Source organism: Mauremys mutica, chromosome 14 (assembly GCF_020497125.1).
Source record: "Mauremys mutica isolate MM-2020 ecotype Southern chromosome 14, ASM2049712v1, whole genome shotgun sequence".
Classification (NCBI taxonomy): Eukaryota; Metazoa; Chordata; order Testudines; family Geoemydidae; genus Mauremys; species Mauremys mutica.
Window position 1 is genome coordinate 34,981,166 of NC_059085.1, and position 25,624 is coordinate 35,006,789.

General features: G+C 41.4%; 1 protein-coding gene across 5 annotated transcripts in view; it reads right to left on the reverse strand.

Moving 5' to 3' along the window:
- The window catches only part of MAF (MAF bZIP transcription factor), a 224,243-nt gene extending 220,997 nt beyond the window's left edge, over positions 1 to 3,246 (reverse strand). For 4 of the 5 annotated variants that reach the window (XM_044986924.1, XM_044986922.1, XM_044986923.1 and 1 more), the window contains exon 1: positions 852 to 2,485. In XM_044986924.1, coding sequence (XP_044842859.1) covers positions 852 to 1,879 — 1,028 coding nt within the window. In that variant the 5' untranslated portion in view covers positions 1,880 to 2,485. Of the gene's footprint in view, positions 1 to 851; positions 2,486 to 3,150 lie in introns of those variants that run through there. The other variant, XR_006573391.1, reaches the window with a different exon arrangement.
- Positions 3,247 to 25,624: the final 22,378 nt, after the last annotated feature.

The following is a 25,624-nucleotide window of genomic DNA, read 5'->3' on the forward strand; positions in this document are numbered from 1 at the left end:
AAAAGGATGAATGCCATGCCATAATAGTCTCCAAAAGTCCATTTCCAAGCAAAAGAAAAAAAAATAATTATACCATACATGTCCAGCATGCAGGGTGTTTTATTAATATAATGTCTCTTTTTCATAGTCCATTGTTGCTAAGACAAAATAGCAAGCATAATGCATGAGATGAGATGGGATCTAATGGCAGACTAAAAGTCTCATGTTTGGCAGATTAAGGCCAAAACTCACATGAACACACTGAAGGCTGATGCAGGCTTGATTTTGGCAGGTTGATCTAGGTACATCTCTAGTTTAGCACAACAACGCTAAAAACTGATGGAACTCAGCAAGCTGGAGTCTAAAAAATTCACATTGTTTTTGTATTTTTTGTATTTTTTTGTTTTTTTTATTTTTATTTATTTATTTGCAAAGCTCAAATCTCATATGAAGAATTCAGGATGGCAAAAAAAAAACCTTTTACTTTTTTGGACACAGCAAGGTCAAAAGAAAAAAAAACCCCTCATGAACTTAAAAAAATATAATGTGGATGGCAGGTTTCAAAGAAGAACAAACTTCATATGAAGAACTGAGTTGGTGGCAAGTTGGATCTTATGTTAAAAAAAAAACACATTGCAAGCCCCCACAAAAATAAAACAGAAAAGAAACTCATGTAGAACTTTAGGTTGGCCAACAATGAGCCAGCCCCACCTTAAAAAAAACAACTTTTGTTGTTGTTTTTTTTGTTTGTTTTTAATTGTTTCGAGTTTAAAAAAATATAAGGTGGCAAGCTTGGTTGTTGATCTAGCAAGCCCCCAACAATAACTCACATGGAGAACTTTATTTAAGGTGGCAAGGCTGTTGGAACTCACATGAAAAACTCTGGAGAGGAAGGGTTGTCGCTGCTGGATCCGTTTTCTCTGAAGCCATTGCTGACCAGCTTCTCATATTTTTCCTTGTAGGCGTCCCTCTCCCGGACCAGCCTGGAGATCTCTTGCTTTAGGTGCTCTACTTGCTGCAGCAGCTGGTTCTTCTCTGACTCCAGGACGTGCCTTTGCTGGACCCGCTTGAAGCGACAGGACTGGGCATAGCCTCTGTTTTTGAGGGTCCTCCTCTTCTGTTTCAGCCGGATCACCTCTTCCTTGCTCACCCCTCGGAGCTGCCTGTTCAGCTCCCTCACCGACATGGTCACCAGCTGCTCATCCGAGAAGCGGTCGTCGAAATGCAGGCTGCTGCTGTGGTGCTGGTGGTGCAGACCCCCTCCGCCACCTCCTCCCCCGGTGCTGCTGCTGCTGCTGCTACTGCTGCTGGACTGCACGCTGCCCGGCTGCTGGTGGTGGTGGTGCCCAGCCGGGTGGTGATGGTGGTGGTAGTGGGGTGCCCCGTTCTGAGCCGCGGCTGCAGCGATCACTGCGGAGACCACGGCGGCGGCAGAGCCCATCTCTTCCCCGGGCATGGAGCCCCCAGTGCCGGCCGCCGCGGCGGCCAGCTGCTGCCCTCTAGCATAGCCATCGAAGCTGCTCTGGAGCTGGTGGTGGCTGCTGTTGATCAGCGCTTCCACCGCGTCTTCGGGGCTGAATCCCAACGCTTCTGGGTTGAGCTGCTGCGGGTAGCCGGTCATCCAGTAATAATCTTCCAGGTGGGTCTTCTGGTCCGTGCCAGAGCCCGGGCTGGGCGCCGAGAAGCTCGGGGAAGGGGGCACCGAGCTGCAGGGCGTGCTCATCGGGGTGGAAGAGAGCGATCCCCCAGCGATCAAGCGGCCGCACTGGCTGATAATGCGATCGGTCTCCACCGGCTCCTTTTTCACTTCAAACTTCATCAGATCGAAGTCATTAACATATTCCATGGCCAGGGGACTGGTGGGCAGGTCGGAGTTGCTCATTGCCAGTTCTGATGCCATCCTTTTGCTGCTGACAGTCCTCCAGAAAGGGTGCGCACCAGGAGCGAGGGGGCTGCTCTGAGTTGCAACCGGGTGAGCCAGCGTGATTATTTGCAATATCTATTTTCCTTCTCTCTCGCCACCAGCCCCTTGCAACCTTCGCTCCAATTTGCACCGACTGTTTCTCTCTCTCTCTCTCTCTTTATTATCCTTTGCAGAGCCTATAGTATTGATGATGCATCAGAGCGGGTTGCTCTTTCTAGTCGCCTTTTGCATAAAGGTTGGTTCTCTCTTTTGCAGCTTGGCAAACTGCAGCTGGAATTGTTAGTTGTTGTTGCTGCTGCAAAGGTGGCTTTGTGATTATTTTTTAACACTTCATGATGTCTTTCCTCTGGTCTTTTTCATGCAAAGTGCAAACCGAGAAGAGGTTCATCGGGGAAGAGGAGGAGGGGAAAAATACTGAAGGATAAATTAAAACAAAAAAAAAGAGAAGAAATTAAGTTGGCGCGATAACCAAAATATTTTTTCTTTCAAAAAAAAAGAAAGAAAGAAAAAACGGAACCCCAAAGCTACAGCAAGAAGATGAAAAACATTTTAAAGGTCTCATCCAGCAGTAGAGTTTAAAAGCATTGCTGAGTTTTATAGCAGTCCTGACGTCAGCTTTCAGTCTGGACCAATGGGCTGCTTCAATCTCAGTCCTCATTAGCATAATAGTATAGAAACAAGGAAACTTTTCGAAGCTGTCAATCAGGGGCCAATCAGCTGACTGTCAGCTGGGGCTAAACTTTTAACTCTTTCTTGACCATACCCTTGCACTCGGTTTCACATGGGCTTAATGTTTAGCACCTGAGTTGAGAGAGAAAATATTAGGGAATTCAGTGCTTTTTTTTTCTTGCATTGTTTTTAATAGGAAAGCATAAACGTAGCCGCCTTAAAACTCTTGCTGTTTTCTGTTTCTCTGCATGCCACGCTTAAGCATTTATAGGTGGCAGATTTGTTTAGTAACTTGTTTCTCATAGTGCACGGTTTTTTTTTAATAAAACACCTGATCCTACCTAAACCATCCTCGGGCGGAAGGGGTAGGAGGCCCTTCTCTTGCTGTGGGGAACAGTGTACCGAGAAACGCAGAGACTCTCGCCAAAAGGCGGGGATGGGTTTGGGAGGGGAGTCTGGAAATGGGGAGCGTTGGTAAGTGTAAAGTTAAGGATGTGCTACCTGGGGGGGGGAGGGCGGCACCTTTTGAGATACTGGACTAAAGGGACTGGCACTGGGTCCATCCTAGAGAAACTTACTTTCAGTGCATGTTGGTGAAGGAAGCAAATGAAACTCTGGCCCCGTCCCCCCAGCAGGGCTGGTAAAGTGGCGGCAGCAGCAGCAGGGCTAGGAAGAGTTAACTCCGCGGAGGAGCGCAGCAAAGCCCGGCGATCCCTCCTGCAGACTTCGGCCGCACCGCGGCCTTTGCCTCCTGTCTCGTGCACGCGCAAAGTCGAATCGGATCCCCGCCTGGCCGGGGTTCGGGCCACTTGCGCGCTCACGTGAAAGTGGAAAAACTTTGGACTTGATCATGACATTCAGCCCTCCCGCCTCATCCAGGGGTGACACGTTCGGCCGAGCTGCTTGCCACCCAACCAGGGGCTCCTGCCCCCACTTCAGGGCTGATCATGACCCCCAGCCCCCGGTTCGATTCCTGCTTGACCTTGTGCAAACAAATCAACCGCAACTCCAGGGGCGGCTCAGATTCTAAAGAGAGGGGCCAGTTTGGGAGAGGAGATTTGGGTTGGAGAGGCTGGGAAAGATCTGTCTCTATCTCTAAACGCAGCTAGTGTATGCAGAACCCCAGCAGCGCCCCTTTAGACTGTTGATCTGTTTAATTAATTTAATACATTTAGAGCTAATTATATTTATTTTATTTTTATTTGTTGTAAAAACTGAAAGCAAATTGGGAAGGAAGAGTGAAAACCACGGTGGATGTGCTTGGTTTAAACCTCGACAGCGCCACCTTTCGGCAAAGGTCAGTTTAATCTTGATCCATGTCCAGTTTTGTTGATCAGCCAGCTTTCTTAGTAGTGTAAGTGCAGAAAAGTTTATGTAGCACATTAACTCTGTCATTAACTCTTACAACGGTGGAATTCTCGTGCCTGCCAATCAGGCTGTTCCCTAGGCTACTGTAATAAAGGCAACCAGGTCACCTGATCTAAAGAGCTGGCTTCTCAGTTTAACAAAGGGGGAAGAGACAAGGGGCTATGCTGGTAATGTTTCTGCACAGGGTCCTTTTGTGGTATCCTGAAGTAAGACAAAAAAGAAATCTTTAAAATTGCCAGCCTTGATTTTCAACTGACTTTATGGCAGTACCAATAGAATTAAAGTTACTTGTAATTCAGTGATAAATGAGTTGTCTGTAGTAAGTAAGATTAAGTGCAGTGCTATAAAGTTGTTTATCGGAGAAGTAAGTCTAAGAAACGACTTCTGACACTTAGTCATATATTAAACCAGCTTATTGAACATTGCACTTCAGAACCTTTCTTCTTCCCCTGGCCTTCCCACTCTCCTGCCTCTCATAATTTGCTATTTATAACAATTCCAAGAATATTACTCCATATTTTTTTCCACCAGTTGTGGAAATCATCATTTTCAAAAACCAAAGAATCTCCGCCTGTGAAGTAGGACATAGGTAGTAGGTTTACAGTAGATAACATCTCATGATTATGCCATTATGATTATCAGCTCCAGTATTAGCATCTGAAAGTCATACGGTTTATATTGCCACTGACACTTTGTAAAGATAACTCAGTCTAGAAACATTTTCTGTAACTATTTTGACAGCAGAACAATAACTATGGACATCTGTTCAGCATAGCTTGTGGATTGTTATTTGTGGCAAAGTTAATACAACTTAACTACTCAGGTTTGCTTTCCTGTTTTTGACATTGTTGTACTCAGCAAAAGTCACTGGCTCCTAGCATAAATCTGCAAAGGATAATCCAGTTCCCTGTGTTTGGTTTTCTTCTTGAGCAAGATGATTGTGGTACAGTATATCACTTCACGTTCTCCCCTATTAGACAAAATATGTGTTAATATTTTTAAATGAAAAAATGTTATTGCTTTTCAGAATTAACAATTGTAGTATTTCACTGACCCATTTTATAGATGCCTGAGCAAATACATTGTCAGACCTATGAAATAAATCCTCATGTCCAAACTAATATGCTACATTTGCAAACTAGGAATTTTACTGAGTAAACGCTAAACTATGGGCAGAGTATGAAATGGTATGTGCTAATAGGCGCTTTTTCTGAATTGATAACAATGTAAGCAAGTGCTGTAAATTAATCTGGAGCCCTGTCCTGCTAGAACATCAAGTAAAATTATTGGTTGTACAATATTGTCCTTGTTTAACTATTACATATGACTGCCACGCCAAAATGTCTATTGTTCAGCACACCAGAGAAAAAAGATTAGTAATTTTTGATAACCTTCAAAAGCGACACCCCCATCCCCACACCATATAATTCTCATTTTTGTAGTATTTTTCTTTATTATTTGGCTATTCACAATGGGTGTCTAAACATTTACAGTCCTCTATTAACAGTGTTTCTTTCATAACAGTCACACACTTTCATTTCAATTAGAGCTATTCAGACTTCCATTTTCCACAATTATTGCAGGCCAAATTCTCTCAAACTGCCCCCTTTTTCTAGCACTGTTTGTTACAATCCTGTCCTAATCCAAGCAGAGTAAGAACTATATGGTTCTTCTAACAGTCTCTTGATATCTATTGCTTTTAGAAACCTCTGCTAATGTAATTTAGAACCCTGTTTTCACTAGTTATTGCCCAGGTTCATAAGCGTTCCCAAACTGATGTATATTTTCTGTAAGATTTTTTTTTGGGAGGGCACAAATCATACAGTTGAATGTGAAACATTAAACATCAGAATACACATTAATTGGGTTACATTGGTACAGGAACTTCAACTGTGTATTAAGAGCTTTCCTAGTTAAGTAAAAAAGTGTGTGTGTGTGTGTGTGTGTATATATATACATATACACACACACACACTTATATATACACACACACACACACACACAAATATATATTTTATGTATAAAAGAGGTTTATAAAAAAGTAACATGCAGATTATGAATTATATTGACTTTAAGGGTAATTTGTTATAAACTTAAACAAACACATATCAAGGACAACACATTAAGTACAGTCACTGCACCTTTTGTTTATCTAGTATCTTATTTTATGGTGCAGAACTAAACAGTGTCCGCTGAATTTAACTATGAAACCAACCAAATTGATTTCAGAAAGACTTCCTCAGAGTAACAGAATGATAAGCCATAAACTGCTCTTAGGTGCAGTGCTAGATAAATCCTTTTAACAGTCTTCAGATCAGTTAACAGGGTAAGTAAATCACAAATCACTGTTAGCAGATTTATGGGAGAGAATTAATAGAATCAGACAAGATAATCTGATAGGGATAAAATTGCTGAGGAAACAGTCCTGCCTTATATTCGAGGACATGAAACAGTCTGATTACTAGGAGTCATTACAGATAGGTGAATTATGAGCTAAATAATCAACGTAGTAATTCAGTACTTATTAATTCTTTTCTCTTTAAACAACTCACAGATGCAAGTAAAAGCTTCTCTTTGAAGACACATTCTTTATATATATTTTATTAGATGTAATTTACTATTTGCATTACCTGTATTTACTTCATAATTGAACATTTTGCATTCAAATTTATGTAATGCGTTATGCTTGAGAATATATTTCTCCCTTATTAGCATAAATAGTCACTTACCTCATGAATTACTAACAAAGTTTATCTGAAAATATAGGTATATTTTTTATTAAGTGGAACACAAACATATGTACAATAAATTCTGATTTGCTGGTGCTGCTAAAGAAATACATAATCCTGGGCTGGGGAAATGGGTGAGGCGTGTGGGGAGAAGACAGCAAAGGAGTAGAATCAATTAATACTTAGGTATGACAATTTGTACAGTCAACAATTTTGTTTATCTTTAAGAAGGAGTTAGTAACTGAAGGTCTGCTTTCGAAGCAGCCGCTGAAAAGAAGTCACCAGACAGTTCATAGTCTCATCTTTTTTGCTTTTTTCCTCTCCACTAATCTTTATATGGATCTGTATAATCAAGATGTATGACATGATTGTGTTTTGATCCTGCAATCTTTACTCGGGCAAAGCTCCAGTGGACCCAGTCCAGCTCCAACTGAAACAAACAACTGAATGGAAACTGCTCTAAATTCACATTTTTATCTTCTCTGCTTCTTTTCTGCATTTTTCTTTAAACGGGCTTGTATAATCCAGATAAATCAGTATAATTTAGGTTTATTTCTGCAGTCTTTATTCATCCTTACTCAGGCAAAACACACCTATTGATTGCAGGATTGGGCTCTTGATCCCATTGAAATCAATGGCAAAGCTTCCATTGATTTCAGTGGAAGCTGGATTGGGCCCTTGATGTGTGCAATTTGTTTATGTCAAAGGGTTGGTGTTTCAAAAACGAACTGAATCAGCAGGCCCACTTTAAGGAAAAAAAGGTCTGCTCCCACTGAAGTCTAAGGCGAAACTCCCATTGATCCTAATTACAGCAGGATCACTCCCATATTCAGGTTTTTATCACCCTGCTTGATATCGTGCACTAATGTGCATGTATGTTTTGTTTGGACACAGAAACATGGCCTCATGGGATGATTCAAATGAGTCTATTTGTAAATGTGGTACAGCAAAGCGTTCTACTTTTGCCTCTCTTTTTCTCAAGCACTGCACAATCCATTTCTGTGACTACAGTTTTCTGCCCCTCACATCTCTGAAACTGGTCTGAGAAAAATCTTCCTTTTAAACTCACTCTGAGCATCAACTTGGACTTCACTTGCTGCTGAACATCCTGCATTTCTTCTCCCCGTCAGTTCCTAGTAGATTTTATGTGGAATTCTGCATTAATGAATCCTGCCTCTCGTCTCATTCCAGTGTTGTATTCATGCTGCTGACTACACCATTCTTGCACCTTGGAAGATCATTTAAAGCTGCGTAAAACAAATAGGATTTGTTTTCTTTTCCCATAAAGTTTCTTATTTGGCCAATCTGTGTAGGCCCTTAATTCACAAGCTCTGTTTATTTTTTATTTTTTTTAAGTTTTCATTACGAGCTATTTTTTATTTAGCAAAGTCAGGCTAAAAATACATTTTCATTTGTTTTGTGTAGTGCTATTCCTTTTCCCCCTTATCTCCCATCCCAGATAGTCTTATTCCTTGAGCACTAGAAATTGTGAGGTATTAACAGATGCTTCTAGTTTATTCTCCCAAGGTGCATAACACTCTCTAGGCAAAAAGATGGAGCACCAGTGCTGTACCTGACCATGTAAGTATGTGCCATGTATCGTGAGCCAGAATTGTTTATGTGATCACTCTCATACCAGTCACAGTACTTTTCCAGCATGCTTACAGTGTTCCCGGTTCTGTATTAGAAATGTTCCTAGATTATTGACAAAATTAAACAATGTCATGGGATATGGGAATAATTTCTCATCTAAAGGGAAGGAAAACACAAACATGCAGCTGAAACTACATGAGTTTGCAAGGGGTAGCTGTCTGTACAATGTTTTATGTTGATTGTTCATAGCTTCCTCATTTTATGTACAGTTTTGTCTCAGCTTAAAAATCAATAAAGATATTTATGATGGAAATATCCATCTAAAAGAAATAAATACTTGAAACAAAGGTTTTTATCCAGCTATGTAGTGGAATTTATCATTTATAACTTGCACCATTATGTGAATCTATATAGAGTGGTATTTACACTGGAATCAGCTGAAAGTGATAAATACAAAACCCAGTGAAAACTCATGCACTAAGTTCATTTCAAAATTCTACAGAGACAAAGATAATATTAGTTCAAAGGTGGGAAATGAAGGACTTGTGTCTGGCAAAGGATATTTGAAATGTCTCAACAATCTAATAAATGTGTACACTGTGTTTATTTATATATATATATATATATATATATATATATATATAGTCAAAGTAATTCCTTTGCTACCTCCTTTGTATTGTATTAAGATGTTTCAACCCACATTAGGAAGCATTGACAAAAGGTTGCAATACTGTCATGAAAAGAGTGAGTTTTATTTGACATTTCTTTCTGGAATTCAAGTGTCACTAAGGGGGGGAAAAGCATAATTGGGGGTGGTGGAGTTTCTTAGCTGTTAAAGGATTACCTGTTCTTTTTTATTAAAAGATCTGAACTTGAATGAATTTTAAACAAATCTGTTTTAATGTCTTGAAATTAGAAATGGAACAGCCTGATTAATTATTTGTGATACACTGTCCTGTGTGTGACCTGCTGAGCAGCCTTTGTTTGGCTTATTCAACATAAATAGCAAAGTACAATAATTGCTCATAGTAAATAATGTACATTTCATAGTAAATTTCAAATAACTTATGAAATGCATAGCTTGACTTGTGTGTCATGAAGGCTCATTACTATACAAAGTGACTGGTTTGCCATTGCCTGTGCAGCCTTTATACCAGGGCAAAAGTGGGAGGGCAGGTGTAAATTTTACACCCACTCTGCACTCATATTGCCCTGGTGTATCAATGACTGCACAAGGTGCAGGGGAGCAGAGAGCAGGTCTAAAGTGCTTTATGGTACATTGCACAAGAGTGAATGGCACTAAAATAGTGACAGACCCTGGTCTAGTGATGAAAGCAGATGATTGGAAGTCAAGATTCTTGGGTTCTATCCCCTGTCATTGACCTAGGGTAAGACATTCACACCTGCTTATCCATCTACAAAATGGGTATAATACTTACCTACAGTGCTGGGAGGTTTAATGTTAGCTTAAAATCTTATGAGACACACCCTCTTCCCTAGATGGAAGATGGGGCACATGGGAACAAGGTTTTATATCAGAGCTTAGGTTGACCAGCATGTACAAAAAGTACATACAGATTTTACATTACCTCCAATCTTTAATTATTCTTCTGGGTGTGGCCTACCCAGGATATCTTCTGTGCATGTTTTGGGTATTAGGAAGCGTGACTGAATACTGGGCAGTTTTAGGACCAACAGCTCTGCCCACTGAACTTAATGGAGTTGAGGGTTAATGATGCAAAGTCTGATTTCAGTATGTGAAATGCCCTTATTGGAATGGTCTTCTTCACTGTGCAGACACAGCAGCGTCGGTCCGAGAATCTGGCAGTTGTACTGTTTTCACAACATATGGAAACTGTACTTCTAATAATTCAGTTACATTTCATTTGGTTTGATATTTTTAACCTGATTTTTTTTTTACACTGTGGGCTATTATTTCATAGAGATTAAAATAACCTGTAATGTGCTGTATTGCTTTTTAAGGTCTTGATGCAAAGAAGCATGTGAATATATGTTATGTGATCTGATTTCCTTTGGTGTCATTATTTAATGTCTTTAGCAACAATGAAAAGGAAACCCAAGATCATTTTTTTCCTGCCCTCCCTTCTATGAATTAGCTTGCTGTCCTGGGAGTTCTAGACAAGATTCAGTTCAGATTCGTCCCATCTGGAACCCACGGCTGTGCAATAACTTTAATCCTTAAGAAAAAGAAAATGATAGAAAAACCCATGAAATTAATTTTCACACCTGCAGTTGGAATTAATAATGGCAACCAGAGTGGCATCCTATTTCAGTTCCCTGGAGGTGACTAACAATCCTGGTCATTAATATAATACCAACCAACATAGGAATTTACCATCTGAGGGTTCTGCGATGAAAAACAAATGATCCCAAGCTACTTCTGCACAATAGAAAATGGCTTTAGTCATGTATTAGTCATTTTATCACAAGACTGTATTTTTGCACTAGGGGTTTGTTCTCTGATGTTAGAAGAGTGTAGATTGGAACAACAGTATTTGTCTTGGTAATTTGTTGGTAGGTTTTGATTATGTTTAAGCTTTCTAACATAAGAAGGTTGGCGGATGATTAAGTGCAAGAAACCAAATTCTGCAAGTGTGTTTTATTTTTGGTATGGCTCTGTGGTATTTTATTTCTGTTCAGGCCTAGTCAGTCCCTGCATGCCTGAGACATGAGCATGAAAGGGTGACACTTCCACTTTGGCTAGATAAGAGAGGCGGTCTGCAAACTAAAATGCTGTTTGAAATTTTATGCATTTCTGCTTTTCTCTCCTAATTGCAAGGAATGAGATGCATTGAGTGTCTGCTTCATGGCTGGGAATCACTGTACAGCTACTCTGCAATTTTCCAGCCTATCAAAGATGACATGCAGCTAGCACGCTGTAAAGCTAAGCACCTGCACTGTGGCTCTGAACTGCATTCAGAAGGCATTTGCTCCATTCTTGGAGCAGTAATAGCACTTCAAGAGGTCACAGAGTACATAGGCACTTTAATCATTTTGCAGAACCACCTTTAGGTAAGAATTAAAGCTTTTATCCGATTGTATTTGTTTAATCTTTCTCTAATCGATGTGCCTGGCTTGTTACAAATGTCTGAAATGAAACCACCAATTTCATGTTTATTCTCTTGATACTACCTTAGCTTATGAAAAGCAAAAAGCCATCATCTTTGCCCGAGGAACCACTTGCTCAGGATATATGGACATTCATAGGATTATTTACACTTCTGGCAAACTCCAGGTGCCCTACCGCCACTTCTGAAGGCAAAGCCTAAATTTGTTTAAAAAAACCAAAACACACAATCCACCAAGTAATCACTAGGTTAAAACCCTAGTTAAGCAGCAGCCCAGAAATACATGGACACTCCTGGAAGTTGAGGATGAAAATCAGTGTCAGGATTTTTCCAGAAATCCTGGGAGAATCCTCCTTTCTTGGATTTGAGAATAAAACAATTCTTTCAGATAGCAATAGTAAATTTGTGCAAAATGGGGATATGAGGCTCAGTTATGACAGTTCTTATCAATAAGCACTGCTGCGGGGTTTAGCTGATGGAGAGATTTGAAGATTGCATATATTTATAGGTGGGAAAAAATTGGAGACCTCAGCTAATTTTCTTCCCTTCCCTTTGGAACATTTAACAAGGGATCACTTACAAGGATCAGGTACCATATATAGATCCCCTATCAATTTCCTGTAGAGCAAGGGGCAGTTAGGACAGGAAGAACTGAAGAGGGAACAACTGCCATTTCTACTGCCTTGTTTGCTTTGCTTCTAAGAACAGAAGGTGATTCCAAGCATTTGAGGAAGTGTTGTGGCTTACATAAGAAGAGATAATTTAGCAAGAGTGTTTTCTCCCACTGTTTGTTCTGAGCACAAAATCCCCGTCAGCAAAGTGACTCTGTCTAATGAAGGTGGTGGTGAGGGGCTTAACATATTATTCCTTCCATCCCAATGATTTCCAGATCAAAAGTGGTCCGAGTCTAAAACAATTTCATTTCCTGAGCAATAATCTTGCAAGCCCAACCTAAGATCTTAAAACTAAGTGGCCCCTAACACCATCACCTGGCCTAAAACTTTGGTGATTGGAACTTAGCTGTTGCTGATCCACAGGAAGTTTGCCTGCGTTGGGACTGAGTGAGAACAGAGTAAGAACTCCAGGATTTGGCCCTTCAGCCAGGACTTTTCTGCCGTTGTCTCAGGGGTTGTCCCAGCGAATGTACGGGGCGGGGGAGGGACTGGCTTAGCCCATTGCTGGATTGCCAGCTCCAGTTCAGCTGCAAAGCACCAGGTAGAAGCAACGCAAGAGCCAGATACTCCAAGGTTCCAGGCTGGGAGCAGACTCCTTTCAGTCCAGGGTATTATAGTAGGGATCAAATAACTAAGGTTTACAGGATTCTCAACAGTGCAACTTTCCACCCTACTCATGGACCCAGCAGAAGCCTTTCAAAAGTTCAAGGGAATCTGGTTCACTGAGGGTACGTCTACACTACCAAAGACCCACAGCAGCAAGTTTCAGGGCCCAGGTCAACTGACTCAAGTTCATGCGACCGGGCTAGAAGTAGCAATGTAGACGTTCAGGCTTGGGCTGGAGCCCAGGCTCTGAGACTGTCCCCATTCACCGGGTCTCAGGTCCCAGGCTCCAGCTCAAATGTCTGACCTAGGCTCAGAGACTCTCTGCCATTTTTACCCCCTCCACTCCCGGTTATAAACAAAGAATTACGAACTGAACTCCTTTGGCCATTGCCCATATGTAAAACATTGAAATATGTGGGTTAAAGGACGTGTGTGTGTGAGGAACAGCCGGATGAGGTTCTCACAAAGCTTTAGGGTCAGATTTCCCTGGTCCCTTTCTACTGTATACCGAGGGATACTGTATACCGAGGGATACTGAACCCCCACAACTCAGTTAAATCAGCAGGGGTGTGTGCCCTCAGCACTTCTCAGAATCGTGACCTTAAACATGACTCTAGAATCCCAATTAGCAGAGTTCTCAGCTCTTTTATATGCACATCCTGTACTTTATGCCAATCATCGAATGCTTGTACAGGGCCTAGCATAGTAGGGTTCATGTCTAGAGTAGTAGACGCTACTGTAATACAAATTACTAATAAAATAAATAATAATAATACACAGTTAAACTGAGGAAGACAGTAGTTCTACCACATCAGGCTCCCCACGGCTGAGCAAGTACAAGCTGTGTTAAGATTGCCTTAGCTGGAGGTCATTCTGTGCATATCTGATACACGCCGGGTCAGATTCACTAACATTGGCATAGATTTCAGCTCTGTTCCAAGAAGTGCCCTTGTGCCTCAGCTGGGGAGGAGGTTTACCTTCAGGGAGAGCAGGCAGTGTTCTTGCCTCCTTGCGTCAGGGCTCCTGTTAGGGGAGCAGCTTTATAGTTTCTGAGCGAAGCTCTTGCTGGTGGAGACTCAGGAGGAACTAGATAGGAGCTCTGCCCGCATCTCCTTACTAAGTGCCTATGCCCTTCTGCCCAATGGAGGGAAGTTACAGATGTTTCCTTCTCCTCCAAACTTCCCTTCCCCATCAGAGGGGGGCTTTATGCCTCCAGGGTCTGTAGCTGGCTATTTGCTAGCAGAAGCCTGAGCTGAATCAGGCCCAGCTTCCTTTGAAATGTCTGCTTCCTTTGCACAGTCTCCTCTTGTGCCTTCACTGCATCCAAAACTAGGTGGGACAATTTGTAGAGCAGAATAATTATTTCCTGTCAGGTCCGTAGGCGAGCTGCATAATGCTGCTGCGAGGTTCTTCCTGAATATTTCCATGTTTGTGGAAATTTAATGAGGCACAAAAGGGAGGTCAAAATATGAACTTAAGTCTGTCCTACATCCTGGAAGAATGACATCCACCTTTTCTTTCATGAATGTCTAGTGGGTAAATATCATTTGAAACCTCTAACAGTAAACAAATAACATCTCTAATAAAGTCTCACTAAAGCCATTCTAATCACTGTCACTTCTGAGCAGAGTAGAGTCTGCAAAGAAAGTGTTAGAGACCAGGCCGTGGGCAGTCTTGCCTAGTGGTTAAAGAAAGAGTTCAGCCTACCGGTTAGAGCTGGGTCTAGGGTGGCAGAGTCCAGGAATGAGCCCAAGGTCAGTATCAGGGAGACAGGAGCCAAATCCCAGAGCTGGAGGGTTAACCAGAATCATAATCTAGAGGCAGGGCCAAAGATCAGTCCCAGAGAGGCAGGAGCCAAATGCCAGAGCCCAAGGGTCACCCAGGATTAGCAGAGAGGCAGGAGATGAAGGGGAAGTGGGGCTGGAGCAGGGACTTGAACAAGGGCAAGCACAGTTGTAGGCAAGATACACATTAAGCAGCCAGAGAGCTACCACTGCAGCTGCTAGGCTTAAAAGCCAGCTAGCTGCCCTGCCTGACCAATCAGGTGGCAGTCAGGTAGCCTGCTGCAGGCCATCTGTGCTTGGGTTGCCAGGAGACCAATTCTGCAGCAGGCCCTGATCCTTAACGCGAATGCTGCATCAAGACTGCGATGATCCCCATCAAAGATGGACAGTTGTCCAGGAACCTGTAAACCTGAGGGTTATCGACTTAGACTAGGAATGAACCTTTCAGATGAGATAACACTCTGATGGAAAACAAATTGCAACACAGAAGGCCAGATTTTCAAATGGCAGTTCTGTAAATGGCATGCAGGGTTTCTTTGCTTGTATGCCATGATTGCACGTACACATGGAGGTTTTATGCATTTCAGGGACCAGTTATGCATTGAGGTGGTTGAATATGCAAATATCTTATTTGCACATGCATATGTAGTTAGTGTGGATGGAGATTAGGTGCACAAGTAATTGTGCACACATTTGCTTTGAATATTAGGTCATTAGTGAATAATCCATGGGAATTTAACTGAAGAGAAGTGAGCGTTGCTGCTTCCTTTGTAGTCTTCCTTTCTTTCCCCTAGAAAATACTGATGCCCTCACTCCCCTAACTTTGCTACCTGCCATCAGCCATAATTATTATTTTCATTAGTTGTACTGTGGTATAGCTTAGTGGCTCCAGTCAGAGATCAGGGCTCCACTGTGCTAGGTGCTGTACAGACACAAAACAAAAAGATGATCCCTCCTCTGAAGAGCTTACAATCTACATTTAAGACAAGAGACAACAGATACAACAAAAAGACAGGGAGTGCAAGGGAATAGGGAGGCACTAACTCCCTGTGATGTGATCTTGTCAGTACTGACATGGTAAACAGGACTGAGGTGAGTTGTCAGGATGTGGATGGGAGACCACGCAGGATGAGGACGGGAGACCATGCAGGATGAGGAGCTGATGATTCAGTAGGTGGCAATCATGCCTTTGAATCATCAATATTGAACGAATGCCCCAGCCTGGTGCTGGGGCCACTGAGTTTCTGAAGCGGCCAATTTTGGGATTAAATGTATAACCAAGGCTCTGATTTCTTGTGATCAAAGAATGGCATGACACTTTTTTTTTTTTTTTGGCAAGAGTAAGGATCTCCTCAGTATTCCTGCCAGATCCCAATTTGGGTAATGGCATTTCGCTTGCCTAAATTGCCCCTGCAGATTTAATTGGCTATAATATTCTTTTATATTTTCTCTCTTAAAATGCGCGGTTAGCAGTATCTGTGTTTCAAACCAGAAGTGGGCAATTTTCTCTCACACACACACACACTTTGTATATCAGCTTGGTTGGGCCGCATAGATATTCAAAGGGAGCAGTTATAGGTCCCCAGGCCAGTGTAAGCCACAAAGCTATTTGGTTTGGAAATATGTCTCCATTCACATGGTACTATCAGTCCTATCAATGGTACTGCTCTATCTATGTCATACACAAGCATGCTTATATGTAAGATAAGATATGTAGGAAAGTGAACCTGGGACAATTATTAGCCTCTGTAATGAATGCCCGAGTAGGAAGCCAAAATATTGTTTCTAAAACCCCCCTCAGTCTCATTTCTTGTGTGATAAAGCAGAAATCTGCTTTTGACCTTTCTGCGCTGAATTGCTGTGCCAGGGTGCTTTGGGGTCAAGCTGTGCCATGAGTGAGTGAATGATCAGAGATGGAAAAGGTGATGGAGGTCCCTTCTTTCCTATGTCAGAAGCAAATCTCTTCCCCCTTCATCATCTCTGCAAGCACAAAGCTGGAAAGTGCTGGAACTTGAACGTGTCTTTTCAGGAGATGTCAACGCAATCGGGTCTAAGGGTGAACTTTTCTTTTTTCAGAGAGGGCTGCAGAAATTCTGGAGCCAGGGTCAGTTCTGAGACCACAGTGCAGAAGGCAAAAGGGTTTTTAATGAAAACCAGCTTCAGTTGTGAATACTTAATACAGCACGCTAGTGGTAACAGGATGCTAAAGTTTTGATAGGGCTAATATTGGCTTTTATTTTTTTAAGAGGAAACTCCTCTCTCACTAACAGAAAAAGCACTTGTAATGCCAATATCAAAATAAAGTGCTCTTGGGACTTTTATATCATTTCAATATCAGGCTCTTGTTCAAAGAGCAAAAATAAATGCTGTGTTCACAAATGTTTGATACTATAGCTGAATAGCTTTCTACAAGCTCTAACCATGCATTTTGTGCACTACATATGATATTGGGTGGGCGGGGGGAGGTTTTTGCTAATTTATTGACACCAGCTGAAATGTTTAAGAGCAGTCTTAACAGGGTCACAACATGGTGCATACATCAGGAGATTTTGCAAATAGCAGAATTTCTTTTTTTTCTGGCAGCATCAATAAATTTGTTTGATGCACTTTAAATGTTTTAATTAAAACATTATGTTAGCACATTTACTGTAAGTGATAAAAACACTTTGGAGGTGGTCTTAAAGCAATTGGTGGTTCTGAAATTGCTAGACTTGCACTAATAAATCAGATACAAAGTTCATAAATTGGAATGATTCTCTTTCAGTCCTGTGCCATTTCACAGATATTAAAGCTGCTTACTTTAATTCCTCAGTAATGTGGAATGTGTACAGCTGCTGATGTGACTTCTTCAGACTGATTGTTTAAGGTCATATAAACTCAGGCCTTTAGAGCACAGGATACAAATTCCCTCTTATTTTAATACTGTTTATAATTCAGTTCTCTTCCAATCCCTTAATCAGAAAAGAAATGTTTATTGTGTGCTATTGCTATAAAAATAAGAAGGAATGCTAATAAGTATTTGAAAATTTAGAGGAAAAAATACACTAAGACACAGCCACTGGTATTACCAGCCTGTTCTTTAAGCAGGCTTGTTCAATTTGTATTTTAATGTACAGCAGTTGCTTTATGCACACATAGCATGTGACCGTAAACAGCACAAATTATGGACCAAAGCTGGTATAAATTGACCATTCCAATTGATCTCCAACAATTTACACCAGCCAATAACCTGCCCTATATCTAGTGGGTGAAATCCTGACCCGACTGAAGTCAATGGGAGTTTTTCCATTGATTTCCATTGGGGCTAGAGTTTTGCCCATTATGTTTTTAGCAACTTTATCCTTAAATGTAAGTAGAGAAAAATGTCTGCAAGTTTGATATTCTTTTAATACCTGAATTCAAAACACATTAATAATAAAAACTTCAGAACAAATTATTACGATTGACTTCTTTGCTTATGTCAGAAATCTTTACTGAATCAAATTAATACAGAATATAAATATTACAATTAGATTTCACCAAGATGAGCAAATAATGAATCTCTCTTCCTCCGCTCAGAAAGTAGATTTTCTTAAGAAATCTCTGAGTCAGCATTTCCTGCAAGATGAGATCTCCCCCTCCCCCCCCACCAATGTCAATAGCTGGAAAGTCAATGATTTCCCAGGATGTCATGGATAACCTGCAATAGGAAAGGTAAAAGTTCACCCATTCCAATGTGTACATAACCTATTTCAGTCATTTGAAATAATATGTAACATGAAATTCTTTGGGTGGAGAAGATGACTAAAATGTCATGTTTCCTAATTGCAAAAATTAATGGATGGAAAGGTTGTTCCAGAATATATGGGAAACTCAGTCCTACTGCAGATCTGATTCTGAAGCTGCACAAGTAACTTCATAAGTACTAATGCAGTTGGAACAGCTGCATAGCCCGTACTGGTGCTTGGATTGTAAGTTCTTTGGAGCAGGGACCATCTTTCTGTTTTGTGTTTGACAACATCTAGTAAATGAGTTCCCTAGTCCAGGACTGGGACCATTGCAATACAAATAATAAATAGTAATATATAACAAGTTATTTTATGTTGTTAGAGGTCAGAAAAGCATCAAGCTAAAAATGACACCATCTTGTTCCATATGTTTTCGATTCATATCTGTTCCCTTTCCTGAACAAACCACATTTTCACCACCAGAGTGGCGTGGATTTTCTTCTGCCTCACACTTCAACAAAGCTGTCAGCTAAAATCTAATTGTGCGATGCTGTGAGAGGCAGGAAGAACACAAGATTTTCAGATTCTAGGCTGGGTAGGCTTATAGGAGAATCATGTAGATACTGAAACCTCATTGGACTTCACTGCAGGTAAAGCAAGGCTGAATTTGGCCCATTCTATGCTGTGTGTTCAAATTCAAAATGCATGTCTGCCTATACCACTATTCATTTTTGGAAATTTAGGTACAAAATCATCTATTCTAAGTTCTTAGGAAAATGGTTTTCAGTCCTTAAAATTGTCAGTGGTATCACAACCATCTGTATTAACTTGTTGATTTGTACCACTCATCCAAGAAATGATTGTCCCAAATATTAATGCGGCAAATTCATTCTTTTACATTGACAGCAGAATTTGACTCATTGTATTTTCACGATTCATATTTTGTAGTGGCTGAAGTCTTTAATGAGCTCGAGAAAGTGGCAGAAAGTCTAATTAATCTACAATGGACCTATTTTTGTTCCCTATAATTGTTTAAAGCAACCACAAACCAATTGTTGCTGCAAAACCAATTGTTGCTACACACTAGCAGTGAGGCCTTCATTAACAAACTCTGACATAACCCTGCTAAGCATCAAAGTAGTTGTCAGTAGAAATTAATTGCGTTGGAGTAGCTTATGGCACCATTTTTGAAAGGGCAATACTTTTTAATATATTTAGCACAACTGAACAGACACAACATTGAAAGAAAGACAATAGATTGGGTCACTCTTACTACCTGGGGTTCTCATAATCATTGGAGAATTTGGCATGAAATACCAATTTTATGCTGATATTTTAAAACCTGATAAGCATTAATTTAGTGTGGGCACTCAAGGGTACAGTTCATAGTAAATTTGGTTTCTTATAAAGTATGGATATTTTAATTTCAAAAAAGTTATACCTGAGTTGTATTTCAGTATTGAAGGAGCTAGTCTTAAACAATTTTAGGCTTCATTTACAAAAGGATACCTATTCAGTACAGCGCTTAAACATTTGCTTGACTTAAAGGACACACTTACGTCCCATTGAAAACAATGGGGTAAACACATGCTTGCCGTTAAGCATGTGTTTATGTGTAGTCCTGCCAAAGAGCAAGAAAGGTGATTGTCAGTTCTTCTTCAAGCAGAGACCATTTTTACCATGCTCACGCTAGCTTTTTCATTATTAATCCTGATCAATTGTATACTCCTGATGGTGGTGTAGAAAAGTTATCAAGCTGGATAAAACCGGGTTCAAAAACTATAAATCTGTCTGGCCAAATTCCTTTGTTGCGCCACTGCCCTGACTTTAAATGAGTTACACCGGGGATGATGTTGGCCCATTAAGTTTATTTTCAGTTATAGCATCAGATAACATGCAGTAGTTTAGACCTAGTTTCATTTTTGTCATGTGCTACACACACAAAATTTTTTAAAAAATGCACACATCTTATATAATAGAGCAGGTCAGTCTTTAAAGTAGATTTAAAGTGGTGATATTCCACAATATAGTTTGTGACAAGGCCATTTCACCATTCACTAAAATGGGATGTAGTGTCATCACAGAGTTCTTAACACCATGTCAGTGCAAGTCTATGGAGAAGACATCAAGATGTCAAAATATTCTGAAAGGGGAAAAAAGTGCCAACACAGGGCTTCAGAGATAGTGCTATGAGGTGGAGATGAACCAACCAGAAGTGATATCTATCATCATACAACATTGCCAAATAAAGCTGTATACAATCCAGTGCTGCGATTAAAAGAAATAAGAAATTAAAAGTGGCAACAAAATAATGTAATGTTTTGAACATAAACCCAAAGAGTAAGGAAACTTCAGACTTACACAGCTCTGCTAAGCTTAAGCACTGAAGCCATTATCAAAGGTCTTGTAGTAGTGAGACACCAGTGGGAAAACATTTAATTCATGAGTATGAGCTAAGTAAATGGACAGGTATAGGAGCCAAGTGATATACCTATTGCTGCTCTATTATATATGCAATATTACTCCTCTCTCCCCCCTGCCCCCCAGCAAAGAACATTAGAAGGTTTCCTGTTGCTCTCTAATCAGTACAATCTGCAGTGCCACATAGAAGAATGTGTAACGTCTTTCTGCAGCGCAGAGTAACACAGGGCAGTGGGAGGGAACCTCATAAAGTTGTGGGGACTTCCGGGAGAGGACCACATGTGCTTCAGCATCTGTGCACAACGGAGCTCAAGGTGCTGGGGCAGCTGCGCCACAAATTTCCTGGGGTTTGTGTCAAGCTCAGTCTCACAGTGAGCTCATTACAATCATTTAAATGAAGTGAGTCTCTCTCTAAATTACTTTTGGATGAACCCTCCAAGAGTACACATGTCCAGACTGAGTTACTCCATAATCTTAATGCGGCGCCGTTCATCTTCCCTCACTTGAACCCCTCCATACTGTTCAGTTGCCTCACGCGTCAAATCATAGCTAAAATTAGGCCCTGATCCTGCAAATGAATTTATGTGCATGTGCCCCTGCACCATCTGCAGCTCCACTGACTGGCATGGGGATCGGCTTACTCTGGCTCCACATGCAACCCTGGGGTTGTAGATTGTAAACTCTTTGCTGCAGAGACCTTGGGTAAAATTTTCAAAAGCACCGAATTAATTTAGGAGCCTAAGTCTCATTTTAAAAAGTGACTTAGGACCAGATTTTTAAAGGTATTTAGGTGCCTAAATACGCAGCTAGGCACAGAGTGGGATTTTCAAAAATGCCTAGGACCCAAGGCATTTAAGCACCTAACTCCCACTAGGAACCTATCTTCATCTGTAAGTACCTACATACCTTTATAATATGGCCCTGAATGCCTAAGCCACCTTTGAAAATGGGACTTAGGCTCCTAAGGCAGTAGAAGTTTTTGAAAATTATATTCTAGGCCTTTCTATTTGTCCCAGTAAGTGTCTAGCACACCATTTGGTGATGCAAAACTATAAAATAATACGACTACAACAAGTCTTTTTGAATTCAAATCATCAGTGCAAAATACAAATCAAAATGAGGGTTCTTCACAGCACAGTAGATGAACGATGGGGTTGCCCTGACCTTGTTTTTTTCTTTCAGTAGTTCCTAGTAAACTCTTTTTTTTTTTAGTGGTTGCACTCCCATCATCACCACAAGCGAGGTCAGTGAGCATTGCCTTACGTGACAGCATTTGCCTTTTGATGCTGTTACAAACAAGTTGGCACTCATTCCACCACTGGGGTAATTCCACCAAAGCCAATAGAATTACACCAGGGAGAAATATGGCCCTGTCTATTTGAATAAATAGTTAACTCTTCTCCGCTTGACGAAGTGATTATTGAAAAGTTTGTCTCCACATAGAAATGCAAATGACAGCCGAAGAACACGTTAATGTTCATCTTTCAAACTAAGTACGTAGACAAATGCTAGTCATTAGAAACATTTCCGTGCATTTATATTAGGCTGTCCTCTAAAAGACTTTTCAGACAAATATGTCATCAAGATATTCAAAACCATGTAATCTTATCCAAAGTTTCATCTATCAACAGTACAGTTTTCATCTCTTGCAGCTGTGTGTCAGGCAGATTAGCCAGCTGATAGCAAATTGTGGGTGGGGGAGGGGATGACGGGAAAGAAGGGCTCTGTCATCCTCCTAACAAGAAATACTGCCGGGGAGACGAGATTGGTGTAGTGTTGGTTTTTTAAAAGCTTCCAAAGAGCCCTTCAGAAAAGCAGGGACATGGGAGATTTGCAAAGAGATGAGTGTTTGGTGCCTCACTGCCCTTTGAAAAATCTCCCGCCTGTAGACTGTGGCATGTTCTTAAAAACAACATACTGATTACAATTGTATATCTGGTGACTGTGGCATAATAATCTCCCTTCAACCTTAAAATGACTCAGATTAGCCCACCAGCCCTCTTCTGCATTCAGAGATCTAAGAGGAACCGGATTATTCCCAAACTGGAATATTCTGAACTCCAGCTACATCCCTCAAAGGGCAAATCCTTCCTCAAAGGGCTAATCCTGAGACATATTTCCTGCGAGGGGCAAGTGTATTGCCAGCAGGATCACTTAAAAAGAAAAGTTTACCTCAACACTTTTCATCAAGCAAATGTTGCTCTTTCAAGGGAAGAGATGAGTGGTGACATACAAGGGCTTCTGATAAAGATACAAAGAGATGGGACTAAAATATACAGTAAAGCGTGGTGAAATGATTCTCCAATTTAGAATTCAATATGCTGCAGTTGTTGTATACGAGACAATGCCAATGAATCCATGCATACAAATCTGTGCATAATCTCTTTGTTTATTCATTTTAAAATAGATTCTTTCAAGTGAATTTTAGCATTGGTGAAAAATATTGGCTTGACAGCACTGGCGTATGAGACCAACATTTTCAGACAAGGGAAAGGGTGGACTTTCAAAGGCATGAACGATAGGCAGGGGGAAATGCCGAGGTGTTAGATACCTAGCTGCCATCTATGTCTTTGACAGTCTCTGCCTGGGTGCTTAAAGTTAGGCTCCTAAATTCAACATTTAGGAAGTGGTCTGATTTTCAGTGTTACTGAGCCGCCCCACCTCTCATTGGAACCAATGGCAGCTGAGCGTGCTCAGCATCTCTGAAAATCAGGCCATTTCTAATTAGGAGCCTATCTTTAGTCGCTTGGGTTTACCTTTTTTGGTCTGAAAGCCTCTCTCCACAGAACAGATAACTGCACAAGCCGTTGGACAGCCCAGCCAATTGGCCTCAACCCTGTTCTGTGGGTTCTGTTCCCTAGGCAAAATGTTGATTTGGCCCCATTTAATGCACCTTTAATCCTCCATGGCTCTGTTGTGATGGCAACAAAGGTATCATGGTGAATTCTGGGATGAGGACACCTGTCCAACATAGTTTCATTCTAGGTAGCCATCAAGAGATGGCAACTTCTAGTCATTACCATCATGGGTTAGATTTGTACCTGTTGCTGGAGGAGGGATAGCTCAGGGGTTTGAGCATTGGCCTGCTAAACCCAGCATTGTGAGTTTAATCCTTGAGGGGGCCATTTAGAGATCTGGGGATTGGGCCTGCTTTGAGCAGGGGATTGGACTAGATGACCTCCTGAGGTCCCTTCCAACCCTGATATTCTATGAAGTAAAAAAAGTTTGCTATCTTGTCAGCAGCCCCCCTGAGCTGGTCCACTTCCCCCATTTCATACCCCATAAATCCTTCTTACAGGAGCCCAATGATTAGCCTGTCCTCAAAAACCTCTTCCTCTTGAACATTTGCATTGGCCTAAAGCTTGGCTCAAAAAATCAGAGCCTAGGAATGATTATTTTTACTGCCCATTTTTGAGGGGAGGGTGGGGAGAATTAATTGGTTTGTTATAAGAGCTGAATCCAGGCCCCATTGAACTCAGGGGCAGAACTCCTACTGATTCCAGTGAGAGAAGGATTCAGGGCCTGAGCTCCCAGGAATCCCACCATTTCGGAGGCTTCTGTTTTTTACACTCTTTATGTTTAAACTCAAAAGTAATTTTTTTAAGCCCAGAATTTGCAGGTCTCTAGCTCTTCACTTAGAAAAGTGCCTTTTGAAGTGAAAGAAAAGAAGAGGGAGGCTGATTTTGAAGAAGCAACACATTGTTTCAGGGGTTGTGGGTTCCTTTATTTTGCAGAGGAGTCCAGTCTGTAGGCTCAGTGCACATGCCTGGAGCCTGACTGCCAGCCAAGGTCTGCCAGGTCAAAAAAAAACAACCCCCCCCCCCAAAACCAAAAACAAAAACAAACACTTTTTGAAAAGTGCCCAGAGCTTGTATTTACCATTGCACCCTACTAGGAAATAATCCATGTTTTCAAATGAGCCTGCATGCCCAAATATTTATTTACCAGTTAGAGCATAATGGCTCCAAAACAGCTGTTCCGGTCTTTTGGGTACAACGTGTAAGTTACATTGCAAACTATATAGAATTTGTGTACCAAATGATGTATTTACCCAGATAATTTAAATAATAGGCCCTTGTAAAAGCCTGTTTGCATACGTAAGCAGTCTTAAATGAGGGCTGGATTGACTCCCTCCCCTAGACCCTCCATGCATGGAATGGGGGTGCAATGCAGTGATTTCCCCAGACAGCTCTCTGTGAATAGAGGGCGGCGGGCAGGCCCAAGCTGATATTACACTTCCATGGCTCCTCTACATCCACAGCAGGGAGTCCCCCTGCTAAGGCAATGAGGTGTCTCAGGGTAAGCCAAGGATCAGGAGAGGTAAGGACACAAAGCTGACACGTAGAGATATATGACTGCCATGCAAGGGGCCCTGGCCGCTTGTGGATACTGGGGGAGCTGCAGGGATCCTGAGCTGGCCCCTGGCCCATTCCCCAGTAGGAAAAATCCAATTCAAGAGGAAACTCTCTGACATTCCCTCATACCGCCATAGGTTGCCCTGCAGGAGAGAGCAATGGCGTTCTGTGTGTTTCCCTAAAGAGAGTGGAACAGCTTTGAGAGAGTCTGATAGCCGTCCATGGAAAGATTTTTCTTTTAGTGCAACCAAATATCACCAAGGGCCATATATGGCATTGCCCTTAGTCTGCATGCACATGTCCTGACACCGGACCACAGTTTGTAAGGGACATCATAAAAATCTGTGCCGCTCACAGCCAGGGCTGATATTTCCTCTTTCACTCATATCGTCAGGCCTTTTTCTCACAATGGCTGGAGTCAAGGACGTGGTGTCTGTCTTATCTTTGAATTTCCTGGTTTTTGTCAGTGAGAGTGTCACAATGGCAATGTTATTAGCTCAGCTGTGCGGATAGCGACACAAAGATTTTGCTACTGCTCTCTGAGGCTTATTAGAAAAGGCTGCTTATACAATGTGATGTGATTGCTTGTACACCTTTCCCTGTGTTCTGCCTTCCCCTTTGATGATGTTCTGATGAAGCTGCTTTCATAGGATCAGGGATCACAAAAGACTCTCTTGAAGTGAAGACATTTGCTCCCCCCCCCCCCCCCCCGGTGACAGTTTCACT